Source organism: Haliaeetus albicilla, chromosome Z (genome assembly GCF_947461875.1).
Source record: "Haliaeetus albicilla chromosome Z, bHalAlb1.1, whole genome shotgun sequence".
In the NCBI taxonomy this organism is placed as follows: Eukaryota; Metazoa; Chordata; class Aves; order Accipitriformes; family Accipitridae; genus Haliaeetus; species Haliaeetus albicilla.
The window spans coordinates 14,562,448-14,582,288 of record NC_091516.1 but is presented as its reverse complement, the minus strand read 5'-3'; the positions used below and the strand labels follow the sequence as shown (position 1 = coordinate 14,582,288).

The following is a 19,841-nucleotide window of genomic DNA, read 5'->3' as shown; positions in this document are numbered from 1 at the left end:
GCCCGGGCTCCTCGCCCTCCCCCTCGGGGCGGCGGCGGCGGCCCCTGCTCGGCCTCCCCGGGAAAGGACAGAGGCGCGAAGGGCCGGTCTGCAGCGGCCCCGGGGCGAGCGGCGGGCGGGCGCGGGGGCCGGCGGTGGCTGCCGTTCCGACCCCGTAAGCCGCGGTCTGGCCTTAAACCTCTGCTAACGGTGACAGAACCTGCCCTTGCACTGGAGCGTTGCCGTTCCCCAACGACTTGCAGGCAAAGGCCGGTGTTTTAAGGTCGGGCTGAGCTGCTAGGCTCTGCTCTCCGGGGGTCCGCGCGCCTGGTGCGCGGGTTCGGTGGGAAATTGGGGAGACGCCGCCAGAGCGGAGAGCATCCGTCCGCTCCTGCAGCGCAGACCTTGCAGCTGGGCACAGCTGTGACAGCTCGGCTGAAGGTTGCTGATCGCTTAAGCCACTGTAACCGAGTTATACGGTTACACGCCCGAGCTCCTTCCGCGGGACCCAAGTGAAATCTAAAGGACGCAGCTGCCAGACAACTCGCATGCGGGTTACTCTGCTAGAATAATATTGATGTTAAGTGGTAAAACTTTCTCCCGGACATGAAGCCAATACCTTAGCAAGAACACGTGCGCAACAAACAACAACAGTAAAAACCTCCCAACCCAAAAAAACCATATATATATATATATATATATATATGAAAAACCTAGGAGTTCTTTGAATCCTGTTCCATCTTTGAAATGTTTTACTCCTTTCCTGTGTCATGCCATCTTTTCTTGGTACGGCCAGAAACTTAATAACTCAAATTCCAGATCATCTATATGATTTCCTACCTGACTCGTTACTTGACTGCTGGTGACCTGAAAAAGGGCCTGAATCTCACGTATGCAGTTGTTCATTCTCTGGGTAATTTAAACAGACTGGTTTTCTCCAGTTAATGTTAAGGTTTCAAAATCAGAAAAAAAGTCTTCGCCTCTGTGTCATAATGACAAAACACTTGCCAGCTGCAACTGCTCCAAGAATTTATCCTAATTCCTATGGCAATGTTATTCTGGTACTGCTTCTGCCTCCCCCCCTCCTTAGTTGCATTTCTACCATCAAAAACTCAAGGTGTATTCACACCTCACTGTACTTTAAACACCTTTCCAAAGCTGGCCTTCATTCCCATGTTTCTCTTCCCCTTAACTGCTCTTGCTGGTTACAGTTCAACTTTGCCTGGCAAGAAGGCACAAATGTTTTGTGCTGATCCTCTGCCTAGACTGAATTTAGCTCTATCTCCATCTTTATTTCTTCTCTTCTCCCCGTGTCTCCCTTGATTATACCTTTTCATAACCTCTGGCCTGCATTACTCAGGAGGTCAGCTTACCACATCAGTCCCTCCTGGCCTTAAAATCTGTGACTCTTGTGTGGTATTGTCTGCCTCCCAGCTGCTTATCTTCCTTCTCACTCTCACTCTTTTGTTTTGTACCTCGCATTCTTCCTCACTGGTATTAATCTCCCCAGTGATTTTTTTTAACTCCATCTCAGCAACAAATAAATAAATCAGTCTCTGGAAATATGAATCTGAATTCATGGCTTTTGTTCACTGTATCATCTCTTTCTCCTCTTACTCCCCATCTGAATATTAACAGCAGGCAGAATGCCAGGGGGTTTGTAGTCTTTGCATTATGTCCTTTTCACTTCAGCCTGTGCCACACAAAATATGTGCTAACTTACAGCTTAGGAGTGGAGAAGGGGTTTACTAAATGAAAGAACCGAATCATGAAAGGAGCAGGAAGGGCTGGGAGGACTAACCATTGCTGTTTGCCACTTGTGAGCAGAAGCTTTATTACTCTGCTGTAGTTAGGATCACTAATAGCTGCCTATCTTTGACCTGTGATAACAGCTTGTATTTTTATGCAAAAGTACACTTAGAAAGCAAAAATTTAAACAGAGGCAACAAAACACCCTATTCATGACAGTATAACTTTTTGCCATCTCTTAGTGGACCTTTAAGAAAAAGATTCCAGTAGGGAGAATAGGGAAAATTCAGAGTTGTAAGAACATTTGGGATGCAGAATGCTACATTTGTTAGTCATATTAAAACGTATGTTGTCAAGCTAACACCTTTCTCAAAATGCTTATATACAATGTAAATATTAAGAAAAAAGAACCCTGGTAGCTTACTTTTACATATAGTGTCAGTAAGAAACAGTGATTTTCATGCAGTATTTTGCATTTTTACCTCTTTGCCCAGCTTGAATCAATCAGATTTTTTTTGTCACTGTATGTTAGGATTGCCTTAGGTCATATAACCATGTTAATATAATGGACTAAAAGTATTACTGTCAAATCCTCCCAGTTTTTACACATTAATTTTATTAGACAGCTTGTAACAAAGAAAAGATGTCAAACAAACGTGTAAGTAATTCAATAGTCATTTTAACAGTCAAAAGTCTTTCACTTTTCAGTGAAAGTGGAAGTGTAGTATTTGAATGAACATTTCCTTTAAACCAATATACCATCAGGTTTGTTTTGCTGCTGCAGCTGTGAGGCCGCTCCATTTTCTTTCTGTGTGGCAAGTGACCTTTACAAAATACCTGTCACTCAGTAGCCTGTAACTTTTTTGACTTCCAGGCAGTTTGCATTTCTTTAGCCTTACAGCCCATCAGGCTATGATTGCTCATGCATCCTAAGGCGCAGTATTAGCTCTCTGCACATCAGACCCCTCTCTCTTCCCTAAACCACCTTCTGTTTAAGACACTAATCAAATCTACACAGAACAGCTCTTCACACTCCAAATAGCTACCTGAGGTGGTTATGTATTGACAGGAGATATTTTTCTCATCCCATTCACTGGAGTTAGGAGTAGCAGGTGCTATTATTTCATCTCTTCTTATAATCCAGAGAACCAAAGAGCAAGAATGCCATTTGAATGCAGATAACTCTCATGACAGTCAAATGTGTTACAAATATGCTACTGAGGCAGATTCACACATTATAAAACTAAAACAAACAGAAATCCTCCAGAGACCGGGGTCAATATCTAAGATGTTGTCAGATGGAAAAATTCATGTTCCACAAACAGGCTAACTGCATTTCCTGCCATATGCCAGCACATTATTTGCTTATCAGAAAGACTTGGCTGGAACATGAATGGAATTCCCCTGAGCACTTCCAATGGCTAATATTCTTCTTTTAACCTCTCCCAGCACCTGGCTGCTTCTCAAATGTTTGTATATATCCATGCCACATAAAGCAAAGCTGCTGGTGATTTTCAAAGCTGCTCACCTTGATTTTTTGCCTAATCTAACAGCTTATGTTATTACACAAACAGTTGCAGCCATTTCTGATAGCACATGCTCAGGTAGAATGATTCCAGGTTTAGCTGTAGGAAGTGACTATTGGTGTTGATACCTGTTTGGTTCTATGCAGCCCCACCAAGCATGGGCAGCCACTGAAATCAGTGGAATTTCATGCAAAGTTATCGATCTGGAACAGATTTCACAATAAGCACCAGTGTGTAACAGTCCTCGTCTACTTCCCCATTTTTTAATCTTACAGCACAAAATTCAGTATTGACAGTTATCCTCACCTGCTACAAAGCACTCCCCTGTTCCTCATTTACCAAAACAATCTTTCAGTCCATTCCAAGTGCTGGGCAAATGATTTATCAAAATGACAGTAACAAAGCACTTTTAGTTCTAAAAGCTCAAATGTTTACTTTTAAGTGATGACAAAGAAGAAAATGTTAGCACGCAGGAAGTCTTTAGAATCCAAAATCTTCACATTCTTTGTAGAATCTCCAGTACTTTTCCATTACAGGCCATGGTAGAAACTCCTCTTTACATACCATTACTATCTCACGGAATTGAAGAAAACGTGTCAGATTTTCCACTGAGTTGAACTGGACAGAAGAGCCTGTTGAAAATGAATGCAAACGATAACAGGGTGTGTATTAGAATAATGGAAAGCCATCACTGGCACTATTATCTAGAGAGGTGTTAACATCTCGTTAGAACCATGTAAACATTAGCGATCCCTGGGAATCTGTAAGGTGTCCTAGGAATCTTGTAGTCTAAGACCCCGGCCATCTTACTGGTATCTCTGACTTGCACCCAGAGTTCAGTGAGACAACGCTACACTTCATGGTGCTCAGACTGAGAAGTCAGCCATCCTGGCCATTTCCAATTATATAACAGGAAAATACAGTTGTTCTTCAGCATTGCTTGAATTTCACATATTATGTGCACAAAAAGGTAAGTTTAGTGTACTTCTCCAAAATTAACGAATCCCTCTGACAGGCAATGCCCTTCCTACAGTCCCAAAAGGACTATATAAAAAGGAAGGCATACACCTGTATACAAGAAATTGCAGGACCGAACAATGGGTATTTGCAATATTTAAAGATCTGCTGATCTGAAGCAACCATTGCAATGCATAAACTTAAGGTACTTGTGTCAGTGCAGGAGAAGCTGACCTTTTAGTTTTCACTGTTAAAATCAGTAACAAAGTAGCACTGTAAAGATTCAGCAGTAAGAAATGTTACAAGACATTTTATCTATAACAGCACAGACTCCAAAAGGCACTTGGAACTGTAGTTTTAAGAGTTACTTGCTTTTGTTCCATCTTTTGTCTGCACTTTCTCCCTTTAGTAGCCTTGCACAAAATATCAGAGCTGCTGATCTGCCACAACCAGCACAGCACAGAAACTGCCTGTGAGGGCAGATGTTATCAAGAGAGGGAGGGCTGTTAGGAAAGTAGGGACGGCCTCTGTTTAAAAAAAAAAAAAAAACAAAAAACCAAACCACAAAACACCACCAAAAAAAAAAGTGTTCAGACACCACCCAAGTGTCTCAAGCAAACAGGATAGGTATTTCAGGATGATTAGATCAGTCAAGATAAATCCTCATCAAAATGCGGAGAAAATGTGTTTGAAGTGGCACCAGCTGGTCATTTAACTTGCATGTATTTCTGGGCTACCATGTACCATCCCAAGAGTTTGTCTGTTACCAGAGTTTTCCAGTTGTGTCACCAATTCCAAAATACAAAATATATTCACTGAACTGACAACATCAGTACGTCCCAATGCTAAAACAATCAGTGTATCATCTTGTAGGTATTAGACCTTTTAACTCCATGTCTCAGTGAGGATTTCCTTGCCACTTCCTGATTTCCAGGAGTTCACCACCCAAAGCAGCAAAGTGGCAAATTGCTATTAGAAGCGAGAGGTCTGTGTTCAGAAACATAAACACAGTCTTACGTGTGAGGATGTATGTTGTTCCACACTCATGACATCCACAGCAAAACTTCTGACTCCAGTGAGAACAGGATTGCATTTGGTATCTTACACCCTCAGTGCATCTTCAGTATACTTGTGCCACCACACGGTACATAATGGAACAAAAAGCATGACCTGATGTCTAGGGTGTATTTAAGTACCTTGGACTACAACAAAGATGGGCAGGCTGAAAACAAGTCCCACCAGAGAAGTTACATCACAACCTCCTCACACAGTCTTTATCACTTATGAAGCAGCAGTCAGTCACACCAGAAGTCAACTTACCCACTCACCCAGAAGTGATATTTCCAAGGGCATATACAGGAATGTTTGGATGGGAAGTCACAAAATAGTTTTGACACCTTCAGGTAAAAATTATCTTAAAAAAGGTCTGGGAAAATTTTTTTGTAAAATAAACTGGCAGAAACTGAGCTGAAACATTGTCATTAACACTGAGTCTATAGTGACATAACAGGCATGACTTCAACCTGGTTTGATTTGTTGAAAAAAGCTTTTTCATTCTGACATGTCCCCACTTTGTATGTAAGTACAGGAAAAATTTTTGGCAAAGTCTGAAGCTATTTTAACATCCCATTTTGAGAGATGATAATTGGAGAAAAGACATTCCCTTCTTCCTTTGGAAATGCTCCTGTCAGCACTCTCAGTTCAATTTTCGAGCTTATTTACTAAAAATTCTCAATTCACATTTGAAAGTGTAATCAAGATACAACCAAATAAATCTATTGAAATAACTTTTTTCAGCAGTTGACAGCTTGCTTTGTTGATTCCTTTGGGTCAAATTAATGTTTTACCTATTGGATTAAGATTTTGTAGATTAAATATCAGCATTCTACCATAAATACAACTTTACCTGAGTGAATAATTGAAATCTCTACTCTCTCTAATCTCTACTTTTCAGTAATTTTAGGTAATAGTCAACAGTTAGCAAAAGCAAAGTAATTTATACTATATATATAAAGTGATTTATATATCCCAAAGCTGTCCCCCTCAGTTCTGACATCAGTGTTTGATATCAAAGTTTCTATATCCATAGACAATCATCTTATCCCCAGTAAGGATGGATCAGTATTTGAACATTTAGTCCCTGTGTTTCTTCCTCCATGTTCTGACACAGCCAAATAATGTCCTTCACATTTCCATTTTTCTTTCTCAATTCTTTTTTCCCTTTCTCTCCCTTTGCTTACTATTACTTTTAATCTTTTAACACTCACTTTGATGTTTCCTTTCTCCTTTTGCTGTCTGTTAACTCTCATCCCCTTACAAAAAAATGGCAGCTTACAGGCTGTAAGCAGCGGAGAAAGGCTCCCATACTGCTACCCAAAACTCATGTTAGTGCCCTGGGTACAGAAGAAAGCTTAGTAAGGTAAGATGCACACAGGCAGGGTCTTTCTCTGCTTTCCTACCCTTGCTGTCCTGTTGGGCACTCTCAGTTTTCTGCCATCTTCATAAACTGCAAGATAAAGTATCAACCAGTATCAATATTGGAATGAGCTTTTTTTCCCCTAAATCCAGGGGAAAAAAATGTTGTCTCTTGGTACTTCTATCCTGCTTGCCAATAGCTTTTCTGTCTCTGTTGGCATCTATTTTAGCATTACAGTTTTCAAACCATTCTAAACGTGTTTCAACTTGAGTTTCCATGTTGTTACAGATTTACAAGACCTTGTCTCTGCAGCTGCTAAGAACCTGAAAACTGTATTTAAGGAGAATTCCCATTAGTTGTGCAACTATACAAATGTCAGACCAGAATCTCCACTTGCATAAAGGTTAGTCACCAAAGATTGCCACTTGTGTGCAGAGTCACCATTCTCTGATCATTAAAATAGCCCCTGAAAGATCAGTTTTTAAAAATGGCTACTCAACCAGTATCATCCTTATTTTTTCCAATCAAGAAAGTGCTGGAACTATTCAGAGATATGGTTAAGCATTTTATAACTATTTTACTTGTGTAAATTATTTGTAAAATGAATTTAAATGTTCTTGCAGTTTAAGCAACATATTTGAGTCAGTTTACAGGTATCAGTAAATCAAGTTTCAATACTTCAGTAAAACAGGTAGATGAATTGATTTGCACTATCTGTGGCAAAGTCGCAGGAGATGTTACTCTTCTGACTCCAATCGATCTTGTTCAGTGCAGCTAGCTAGTCTAGACATGGGCTACAGATGCGTACACAAACAGAAGATCTAAGAAAAATACACTTAAAGGTGACAGCATTTGACCTGGAGTGCCACAAGGGAGCATTTAGAACAAAAATCTGTCTTAAGAGCTGTCCTGGTTTTGGCTGGGATAGAGTTAATTGTCTTCCTAGTAGCTGGTATAGTGCTGTTTTGTGTTCAGTATGAGAAGAATGTTGATAACACACTGAGGTTTTCAGTTGTTGCTAAGTAATGTTTAGACTAAGTCAAGGATTTTTCAGTTTCTCATGCCCAGCCAGAAAGAAGGCTGGAGGGGCACAAGAAGCTGGGAGGGGACACAGCCAGGACAGTCTGAAAAACTGATCAAACTGATCAAAAAGTCCTACTCCCCACCTGTACAGACCAGGATCTCAGCTATTACGCGTAAGCATTCCTCTGCTCAAGAGAGAGGAGACAGAAGGTATACACACCAGGGTACCCTGTGGTTTTACCTGCATGATCATGGTGAGGACATGAGGAAGTGGGATGGAAAACCTGCCTCAACCCTAGATGCACGGATATGTGAGCTGCAAGGAAAGACAATCACAAAAAGGGCTTCTTCCCGAAAAAATGCCGCTCCAGTTTCCAGACAAGAGTAGAAGAGCTGATCTTACCTCTGATCTCAATAAAGGGACTTCTCATTCCTATTTACAAGAAGTGAGTAACAAATACTATGACCAGGATTAGACAGGCCCTGCCTCCAGCCGGGTGGAGGAAATGGACAACTGGGTTTTATTGGACTGGGTGGATTGGATGGCCTGGCTTGTTAGACCCACAGGAGTATAAGGCTCTAGTGGACACTGGGACACAGTGTACTCTAATGCCATCAAGCTATAAAGGGCTAGAACCCATCTGTATTTCTGGAGTGACAGAGGGATCTCAACAGCTAACTATATTGGAGGCCAAAGTGAGCCTAAATGGGAATGAGTGGCAAAAGCACCCCATTGTGACTGGCCCAGAGGCTCCATGCATCCTTGGCATAGATGATCTCAGGAGAGGGTATTTTAAGGACCCAAAGGGGTACTGATGGGCTTTCAGTATAGCTGCCTTGGAGATGGAGGAAATTAAGCATCTGTCCACACTGCCTGGTCTCTCAGAGGACCCTTCTGTTGTGGGGTTGCTGAGGATTGAAGAACAACAAGTGCCAATTGCTTCCAAAACACTGCACAGGCGGCAATATTGCACAAACCAAGACTTCCTGATTCCCATCCATAACTTGATTCATTGACTGGAGACCCAAGGAGTGATCAGCAAATCTTGCTCACCCTTTAACAGTCTTATACGGCCAGTGCGGAAATCTAATGGAGACTAACAGTAGACTATCGTGGCCTGAATGAAGTCATGCCCCCACTGAGTGCTGCCTTGCTGGACATGCCAGAACTTCAGTATGAACTGGAGTCAAAGGCAGCCAAGTGGTATGCCACAATTGATATCGCTAACGTGTTTTTCTCAATCCCTTTGGCAGCAGAGTACTGGTCACAGTTTGCTTTTACTTGGAGGGGCGTCCAGTACACCTGGAATCAACTGCCCCAGGGATGGAAACACAGCCCCACCATTTGCCATAGACTGATCCAGACTGCACTGAACAGGGTGAAGCTCTGAAACACCTGCAATACATTGATGACATCATCATATGGGGCTACACAGCAGAAGAGGTTTTTGAGAAAAGGAAGAAAATAATCCAAATCCTCCTGAAAGCCAGTTTTGCCATAAAACAAAGTAAGGTCAAGGGACCTGCACAGGAGGTCCAGTTTTTAGGAATAAAATGGCAAGATGGGCGTCGTGAGATCCCAAGGGATGTGACCAACAAAATAACAGCTATGTCTCCACTGACTAGTAAAAAGGACATACAAGCTTTCTTTGGTGTTGTGGGTTTTTGGAGAAGCATATTCCAAATTACAATCCGATTGTAAGCCCTCTCTATCAAGTGACCTGGAAGAAGAACGACTTTAAATGGGGCCCTGAGCAACAACAAGACTTTGAACAAATTAAACAGGAGATTGTTCACGCTGTAGCCCTTGGGCCAGTCTGGGCAAGACAAAATGTTAAAAAAGTTCTCTATGTTGCCACCGAGAAGAATGGCTCTATCTGGAGTGTCTGGCAGAAAGCACCCAGGGAGACGCAAGGCTGACCCCTGGGGTTTTAGAGTTGGCGATACAGAGGATCCAAGGCCCGCTATACTCCAACTGAAAAAGAGATACTGGCAGCATAGGAAGGAGTTCGAGCTGCCTCAGAAGTGGTTGGTACTGAAACACAGCTCCTCTTAACACCCTGACTGCCGGTGCTGGGCTGGATGTCAAAGGGAAGGTCCCACCTACACATCATGCAACTGATGCCACGTGGAGTAAGTGGGCTGTGCTGATCACACAATGGGCTTGCATAGGAAACCCCAGTCACCCAGGAATTTTGGAAGTGATCATGGACTGGCCAGAAGGCAAAGATTTCAGAATATCACCAGAGGAGTAGGTGACACGTGCTGAAGAGGCCCCACTGTATAATAAACTGTCAGAAAATGAGAGACAATATGCCCTGATGGGTCCTGTCGCATTGTGGAAAAACATCGGAGGTGGAAGGGTGCTGTATGGAGTCCTATACTACAAATCAGTAGTATATATACTACTATATATACTACTACTATATATACTACTCTACTACAGAAACCGCTGAAGGAGAAGGTGAATTGAGCCAGTTTGCAGAGGTGAAAACCATCCAGCTAGCTTTAGATACTGCTGAAAGAGAAAAGTGGCCAGTGCTCTATCTCTATACTGACTCATGGATGGTGGCAAATGCCCTCTGGGGGTGGTTACAGCAATGGGAGCGGATTAGCTGGCAGCGTAGAGGCAAACCCATCTGGGCTGCCACACTGTGGCAAGATATTGCATCCCAGTTAGAGAATCTTGCTGTAAAGTACCCAAGAGTCAGGCCACTGAAGAACATCAAAACAACGAGGAGGTAGATCAGGCTGCTAAGACTGAAGTGGCTCAGGTGGATTTGGACTGGCAATATAAGGCTGAATTATTTATAGCTCAGTGCGCCCATGACGCCTCAGGCCATCAGGGAAGAATGCAACATTCAGATGGGCTTGTGATTGAGGGGTGGACTTGACCATGGACACTATCACACAGGTTATCCATGAATGTGAAACGTGCTGCAATCAAGCAAGCCAAGCAGTTAAAGCCTCTCTGGTATGGAGTGCAATGGCTGAAATAGAAATTTCTGCCAGGGGAGGCCTGGCAGATTGACTATATCACACTCCCACACACATGCCAAGGCAAGCGACCTGCTTACAATGGTGGGAACAACCAGCAGATGGCTGGAAACATATCCCGTGCCCCATGCCACTGCCTGGAACTCTATCCTGGGCCTTGAAAAGCCAACTCTTAGGGTGACGCGGGACCCCAGAAAGAATTGAGTCAGACAGCAGGACTCATTTCCAAAACAACCTCATAGACACCTGGGCCAAAGAGCATGGCGTTGAGTGGGTGTATCATATCCCCTATCATACACCAGCCTCTGGGAAAATCAAATGATATAATGGACTGTTAAAGATTACACTGAGAGCCATGGGTGCTGGGACATTCAAACATTGGGTTGCATGTTTAGCAAAAGCCACCTGGTTAATCAACACTAGGGAATCTGCCAATCAAGCTGGCCCTGCCCAATCAGAACTTTTACGTACTGTAGAAGGGGATAAAATCCCTGTAGGACACATAAAAAGTATGCTGGGGAAGACAGTCTGGGTTACTCCTGCCTTGGGCAAAGGCAAACCTATTCATGGGATTGCTTTTGCTCAAGGAAGCACCTGGGTATGCTTGGTGGGTGATGCGGAAGGATGGGGAAGTCCAATGTACCTCAAGGGGATTTGATTTTAGGTGAGAATAGCCAATAAATTACATTGTATGATGTTAATTGCTATATAAGCCTGCCACTGTATGTCAACATTACTATAATCATTATATGCTATATCAACAGTATTTCAGTAAGAATCACTTAGATTAATGAAGAATGAACTTTGATAAAACTGAGAAAAGCGCAGTAGTGATGGAACCAGAACTGACTTCAACATGCAGCAATCCAACACTACGCACCATCTTCCTGTTGCACCCAGTGTCACCTGCGCACTGCACTGCACCGAAGCCCAATCCTGCTTTGCCAACTGAATGGACTTCACAGCGTCTCTCTTGCCCTGAAGCACTGTTGTGACAGATGGAGCCCAAAGTCATGGACTAAATGAATTCACCGCACATTTTATAGGGATGGCCCATAGACTAAGGGAATGATATCTGTGTGTATATATGTATCAAAGGACAGGAAAAGTGATGGTGTTTAACTGGGATGTATTGGAATGTGTGGGACCCGAGCATGACATAGACAGTATATAATAAGGGGTGGATGCTGTCCTGGTTTCGGCTGGAATAGAGTTAATTTTCTTTCTAGTAGCTGGCATAGTGCTATGTTTGGGATTTAGTATGAGAATAATGTTGATAACACAGTAATGTTTTAGGTGTTGGTAAGTCAAGGATTTTCCTCGACAGCAAGAAGGCTGGAGGGGCACAAGAAGTTGGGAGGGGACACAGCCAGAACAGTTCACCCAAACTGGCCAAAGGGGTATTCCATACCATGTGACGTCATGCTCAGTATACAAAGCGGGGGGAGTTGGCCAGGGCTGGGGGGGCTGGATCGCTACTTGGGAACTAACTGGGCATTGGTCAGCGAGTGGTGAGCAATTGCGTTGTGCATCACTTGTTTTGTATATTCCAATTCTATTATTATTATTATATCAGCACCATAACTTCTTCCTTTCTGTCCTATTAAACTGTCTCAACCCACGAGTTTTACTTTGGTTTTTTTTATTCTCTCCCCCATCCCACTGAGTAGGGGGGAGCGAGCAAGTGGCTGCGTGGTGCTTGATTGCTGGCTGGTGTTAAACCACAACAAGAGCTTTCAAGTTTCTTGGGCCTTATCCACGCTCCTCTGAAGAACTCAGAAACAGAGAAGACCAGTCACAATCCAGGAGTCCCAAGAAGCATTGTCCATTCAGACCAAGTAAGGCCTTGGAAATGACAGCCAGCACCTTGCATAAACATTTTTGGATCTTCTGATTCTTTAAAAGGCTGTTACTGAATTGAGGCACATGAATTCTGCCCATGCTAGTGGTAATTTTGAAACTTTCCTTTCAGCTGATCAAGACCTGGTATCTTGGAAAAAGAGACATCTGTGGACAGATTGTCATTGTAAGGCTAGATCTTTCTCTGACAAAATACGATGCTTTCCTAGAAATTAATTTTAAAATTTTTTTCCTCAAAAAGCCTTTGCTTTTCTCCAGGTCTCTCCACGTCTCTCCACAGTTCTTGATTCACTTCATGTGACATGGATCTTAATTCTTTTTTCCTCCTGTGAATCTGAAGTCCAAGGTCTCTGCCTTTACAAACCAATCAGTAAGGAGTGATCTTTTTCTAACAGACATACCATGCCAGTCAGCCACCTGAAGTTAAGGTGTCCATCCCCTAAAAGATACAGGTCATCAGGGATTTTGGCTAATTGCTTTGTGATCCTCTGTGTCCACTCACATCCCAATTTTGAAAGTACTTTTCCCCCCAAGAATTAATTTATCAAGTGATCCTAAATTACGCATGCTGCATTTTTTGCATCAGTAGTTACAAGCTTTCAAAAAAATTGAAGGTTATTTATAACATGAAATAAATCAATCACTTCAGTTTGGAATCTACCTAATAGAATATAATGACCAGATCCTTCATGGCGCAGCTGTAACAGTGCCAGAAGGACTTGGAGCACCTTCTGATAGCCCCTTAGCCTACAGTTCTTTCCTTCACATATCAGATATGACTCACCATGGATGATCTGTAGGCTCCATTCGTCATTAGCCTGTGACTAGAATTTGTATAGCAATAATATGGAACTTAATTCATACTTTCACAATTCATTATTCTATTCTGTTGCTTCTAGATAAAACACTAGAATTGAGAAAGTAACATTTCTTCCTCCACTCAATAAAGGATGGTATTCCTCAGAAGCTCATTCTTTCTTTTTGTCCTCCAGTAAGATTGGCAAAAGCAATGACATAAAGCAGAAAAAAAGATTAGGTATCTAGAATAGTTCTTCTTTGAAAGTATTTCATAACAGTGGCCTTTCTTGTTACACTCTGTATCTGCATGGAAAAAGGACTTGCAGGTATGATTAAAGATCAAGAATTCATGCCTTTTATTCCAAAGCATCAGTTTCAAGGTTTATGCTGAAATCTCTTTTAATTATTTTGTGTTTCATGTGGCAGAAAGTATTGTTCCCACAACATGGATCTGAAGATATTCTACTTTTTCAAGAGATACAGTTAATAGTAAATCTTTCTGTTTCCAAATGTCTGAAAAATGTACAATATTAATAATACTTTACAGCTTTCTTGCAAGCATTGCCTAGATAAGTGATACAAATACAACACACTATTCCCCATTAAAACTTTTGCCTACATCATAAACTTACACGGTAACTGTTTTTTTTCTTCTAGATACATTGGGTATATGCCTGTTAGCCAGTAACAAGTACTTTATATGATGTGATACATTCTGAATTATTATTCTTCAGGGTCCTTGGATTAGTGTATTAAGATATTGTTAAGTTTTTTATTTAGCAATGTGGGGAACTCAGAACCTTCAATCTATTACAGAAATCCATCAATTTTACAATCACCTACCAGGGAAACAAGAGAACAATTTAAATCTCAGTGGCTCTTACCTTCTTTAGTGTAGCTGTAACATGATCTTTCCCTCAAAAGGTGAGAGAGGTACAATTGACATACACGCAAATACCGATCAGGAAATGTATACAGCCTCCCATAAAAGAATCTATGTTCAAGATTGAATTTATAAAGAAATAAAATATAATGAAATAAGTACCTTTAAAATAAAACATAATGGCTGATTCCATTTTTCTCACACAAATATTTTTATACAGCTGTCCAGACTGCCTCTGAGTTTCTCCATTAAGTCAATCACTCTATTTAAATATCAAATTACCTAGTTCAACAACAACAAATGCATACACTAGTATCCTTTATTAAAAGGCACCAAGATTGCTTTAAAATGATTCATAATAGACTGTTTCCTGGTATGACTAGCAGGGCACAGGTTCCCACCATACGCTTCTTTCCTTTAAAGTTTACTATTTTGAGTTATTATTGTATACTTCATTATATAACCATTCATTTGTGTACTCATTTGGAAGGAAAATACATGGTTCTCTAGAATTATTTTTAAGCATTTTAGAAAACCTGAATTTAATGTGTCAAGATAGTGGATAAGAAGCAGTTCCAGGACGAACCTTGGGTAATTAAAACCAGAACGCTTTAAAATTCTTGCAGTTTATAGCATACTGAGATGGAGACTGGAAGACACAGAAGACAAAGTATAAACCAAGTTCCAGCTCAGGTCAGAACAGCTACTTGATAGAAAACTCAATAGCTCATGTTTTTCATGCCCTGGCAAAATCTACAGGTGCTGTGACTCATTCGGTGGGTTTTACGTACAGCCTCAAAACAACTTCTAGAGCCTTCTCCTAGGATATTATCATGTGGTGATTTAAAGACTCAATTGTTTTGTTTAGAAGCTTTGTCCCGACTTAATATGTTAAAAGTCACTCCTGAAAAAAAATAAGATAGAAGTGTGATATAATCTGAATGCTCACCAAGGTAAGATTATCAGGTAGTCTCCTAAATGCTTTCATTTGATATTACCAGATTGTGGTGTCAAAAAAGTCTGTCTTACTTTTCAAGCAAAGCAGTAGCTGAAGCCACTGCCTCTTGAAGCTTGCTGTTTATCACATTGCCTTTCATTTATTGCTTTCATAAGTAAGATAAGAAAAGATACATGTGCTCTAGGAAGATTATCTACAACAGTTCTGTTTGTCTTCGTCTTCTCTCAGCCCCCATGGGACCACCAAAGCAGATGAAAATGTCATAGTGCAGCTGATGAGAAGGTGGGTCAGTTATGAAAGGATTTCTTTTACAACTTGTTTCACAAAGTAAAAAGGACAGAAAGCCAATGTTTAAAGCTCTTAACTAGGAGTGTGACAGTCTGACAAATTATAGCCAATGTCTCAAACATTCATTAAAGAACTTTGGTGGAGAAGACAGCCTCTGTAAAAGTGCTCCAGTTGTGTGAACAGGAAAATGTGGCCAGAGGAGAAGGCCCCACAGGGGGTGGGATCACACTTCTTCAAAGCTGCAGTTCCTTATCTTAAGTGACCATGAGAAGAAGCACAATGTATGCGCTGGAAGGAAAGGACAGATAGCGGTCATGCTTGCAGGGAGGGAGAAGCAACTCCCCGATGACCACCCAAGCCCACCGACCCATTTCCAGAGAATCCCAGGAATGGGAACTGTGCATGTCGAGACCACTGACTAATGTCTGGAATGTTCCTGAGCTCACACTGTGCTTCTCAATGACAGCAAATCCCCACCTACGGGGGCAGACCCTTTAAGTATAAAAGAAGGGAGGATGAGTTCTCAGTGCACACCCTCCAGAACTGGATCTCTAGACTGGCTGAACCAATAGAACTGGATCTCTAGACTGGCTGAACCAATGCTGGACCCAGGACTGATGAAATCCTTTTCTTCTCTCTTTCTCCCTGCTCGGCCCCCCCTCCCCGCCCCGTCCTCTCTCTCTTTTTCCCACAGTCCCTACACCTCATCCTTTTGAACATAAACCACTGGCCAAGTCTTGGACTAGGAGTGGATCTAGCCGCTCCTGGGCTCCTCTTTGAGAAGGAGTCTAGAAAGCAAGGCGGTCTACTCTGAACCTCATGACTCAACGGGACGTGTCTCCTTATTTTCTTCTCTGAATTGATCCCCAAATAAGTAAGTCTTATGTATGGTTAGCAGGTGTCGTACAGTTTACTGACATAGTTTCATGTTCCTTTTTCAATTTTTTTTTTCTATACCTCCCTTCTCCTTTCACATGTCGGCTTGACAACATGTTGCAAGGTTCATATTGATAAGTTCACTTGTACTTGGGCAAGGTTAGCTTGGTTGAATGAACATTGATTGTTGTTTGAACTCCCCTGGTGTCATTTCGCCTTAATTCTGACAAAGGAAATCCATGAACCTGAGTCGCTCCAACCTTGGGATGTGACAAGGAGTCAGTTTACTTTTAGCCAGGATTCTTAAGAAAACAAGGTTTCTGTACCCAACAAAAAGGAGCAATGGCTACAAGTCTTAACAAGCAAGACTACAACTAGATATATGGGGAAAAAAATTCACCATAAGCACCTTTAAGCACACGAATATATTGTACAGACATGTTGTGGAATGTCCACCCTTGAAGATATTCAGAATTTGACTGGACAAGGCACTGAGCAACCTTATCTAACTTGGAAGCTAGTCCTACGTTGAACAGGAGGTTGGACTAAGTACCTCAAGAGGCCCTAACCTACATTAGTCTGTTGTTCTGTGCAATCACACTGTCACCTAGTTACTTTTGAAGTAATTTGCCAGTTTCAGAAAAACCTGGCTGACAGATAAGAACTACAGACATTAAATTCTCAGAATTGGCTTCCATGACATGTAGTCCTTGAGAGCTGCTGCTTCTTTTTTTTTTTTTCCTTTTTGGCCACCTAAAAAGTGAATTTTGTTTGGCTCTTGCTGGCCACAGAGCTTAACTCTGAGTTAGTCCTGCGACATTCTACCTTGTACCTTGCTGATGATAGTAGATAGAAGAGCAGGTATAGGATTTTGGAAAGGAAGAGTGTGCAGATGGAAGAAGCCTATACTTGTCATGGTATGCAAAGTTACTGGAAAATATAGCTTTGTAAATTCTGCTGACAGAACTATGTACATCTTTGTAAAGTATGTAAGTACCAAATGTCTGGAACTTTAAAGTACTGGAAAATACTTTTAAATATTTTGTCTGCAAGCCATAAAGACGAGAAAACACTATAATAGCTGCACCTTGAGATATGTCTCAGATGCAGAAAGATTATGGATAGAAATATTTTTCTACAATCTCACTTTTCTTCCAAAGTACAAAATCCAAATAACATATAGTACATCTCCCTGTCTTTTATAGTGTCATGGTTTAACCCCAGCCAGCAACTAAGCATCACGCAGCTGCTTGCTCACTCCCCGCCACCAGGTGGGATGGGGGAGAGAATCAGGAAAAAAAACCCCAGCAAACCTCGTGGGTTGAGATAAAGACAGTTTAATAGGACAGAAAGGAAGAAAATATTGATGATGATGATGATGATGATGATGTAATAATAATAATAATAATAATAATAATAATAATAATAGAATTGGAATATACAAAACAAGTGATGCACAATGCAATTGCTCACCACTCTCCGACCAATACCCAGTTAGTTCCTGAGCAGCGATCCAGCCCACCCAGCCCCAGCCAACTCACCCCAGTTTATATACTGGGCTGGTATTCCACATGGTATGGAACATCCCTTTGGCTAGTTTGGGTGAACTGTTCTGGCTGTGTCCTCTCCCAACTTCTTGTGTCCCTCCAGCCTTCTTGCGGGCTGGGCATGAGAAGCTGGAAAATCCTTGACTTAGGATAAGCACTACTTACCAACAACTAAAACATTACTGTGTTATCAACATTATTCTCGCACTACATCCAAAACATAGATTCGTACTACATCAAAAACATAGCACTATACAAGCTACTAGAAAGAAAATTAACTCTACCCCAGCCAAAACCAGGACAAACAGTCACATAAATGGGGACATTGTGTAGTTCATGAATATTCTGCTACACGTAACAAGGAAAACACATATATTAGATGCTAGGGCTTTGCTTTTGCGGGGTTTGTTTGGGGTTTTTTTGTGGTTGGTTTGTTGGCATTTTTTTTAAAACGCTTCCAAGTACTTCTCCTCTTCCATATTACTATCACCATTATTGATGGTAATGATGAGCCACTACTTCAATAATACCCAATCCAATAAATTCAGATACACAGAATCAAGCTCCTTTAAGTCATGTCATTTTGTTTAAAATAAATAAATAAATAAAAATTAAACTTGGGGTTCTTAGTTTGCCTCTTGACTTTTCAATCACTAAATTACATTCATCATCTTTTCCAGCTTTCCTCCAAAAACATGGAGGTAAGAATAGTAGAGTTTTCCAGTGAAAGTAATTTCTGACATAATTGCCTGTGCCTAAGCAGAATCTAGGGCTCTGAACTGGAGTACTATGCAGCACAAAATATATTACAAGCTTTCAAGAACGGGTTACATTTCTTTGCATTATAATTACATGGAGCTTTAAATATATTGCAGGAAAAATATACTACAATGGGCTAGATTTGTTATTTGGACTAATACCAAAGTAATATCTTCAACCAGTTCAAAGATGCATATGAGATCCCTCTTCTGAGGAGTTTACAATTCAAAGACTAATGGAAGATTCTTGCAAATACGCACATGAGATGTTTACTAGTAGCCCAATTTTACACCTATCTAAAAGGTATTGAAATACTTAATAGCTTGGTTTCATTCTACTGGAACAATTCATTTGCATTTAAAATATTCTCCTGCCAAGTCAGCAGTTTCAGCATCACAACTTTGTACTGGTGCACTAGACAAGAAGATAAGATTGACTAGCAAAAAACCTGAAATTAATTACTCTTCTATTATTTTCCAGTACTAGCAAAGCCAAGAAAGTAAACCAGTTAAAAAGCCAATTTATATAGCTGAGCTTTACATTCAAAATTTATTTAGCATGAAGTAAAGCAGCAATGGCATTGCATATCTGACTGGTTCTTTGGAAACAAATGTAGAGGGCAAACAAACACAGAAAAACCGTCTATGGGCTATGGGGCTTCTCATGGCACTTCCAAAGCTTCATTTAAGACACTCAGTGAAATTCTCATCCTGAGTCACTTGTTTTTAAAGTTTTCCTTCTTAAGTAGGAGTTTGCTTTTCATAGTTTGCTTTCAGAAATACTTTTGGTCAGATAATGAAACCTGAAAAGCTTCTCCTCAGAACTGGATGCAAAAGGTTTGGATTCTATAAGCTAGAGATGTGGAAACTGGGCTGGCTGGTGGTTAAATTTTTTAAAGGTTATACTGCAAATTAAGCAGCTTCTTCCTTCAATTAACAGGGTAACTGTAGAAGATATGAACAAAAATGTATATATGGAACAACATTTCTGTAAATTTGCAATTTATTGATTTGTATTGTATTATGAATCTTTAATTTTGCATAATCCCCACTGTCTGTTAGCAGTAACCTTTGCTACAAAATGACTCTGCACTCTTGCTATAACAGTTTCCACACAGGACTGAGCACTCAGATAATAGGGTGTCAAGGACCATACATGCTACAAGAACATTATCTTGGTAAGCAGAACTATAACTAGTAACTATATTTGAGAAAGTATGAATGTG

At 41.0% G+C, this 19,841-nt stretch overlaps 2 protein-coding genes across 2 annotated transcripts in view; one reads left to right on the top strand and one right to left on the bottom strand.

Annotated features, from left to right (window-relative positions):
* HMGCR (3-hydroxy-3-methylglutaryl-CoA reductase) overlaps window positions 1-19,841 on the top strand; it is a 319,565-nt gene that overhangs the window by 211,062 nt on the left and 88,662 nt on the right. The gene's annotated exons all lie outside the window — the stretch shown is intronic.
* ANKRD31 (ankyrin repeat domain 31) overlaps window positions 2,324-19,841 on the bottom strand; it is an 84,180-nt gene continuing 66,662 nt past the window's right edge. The window contains exon 26 of the mRNA XM_069776232.1: window positions 2,324-3,886. Coding sequence (XP_069632333.1) covers window positions 3,735-3,886 — 152 coding nt within the window. The 3' untranslated portion in view covers window positions 2,324-3,734. The remainder of the gene's footprint in view (window positions 3,887-19,841) is intronic.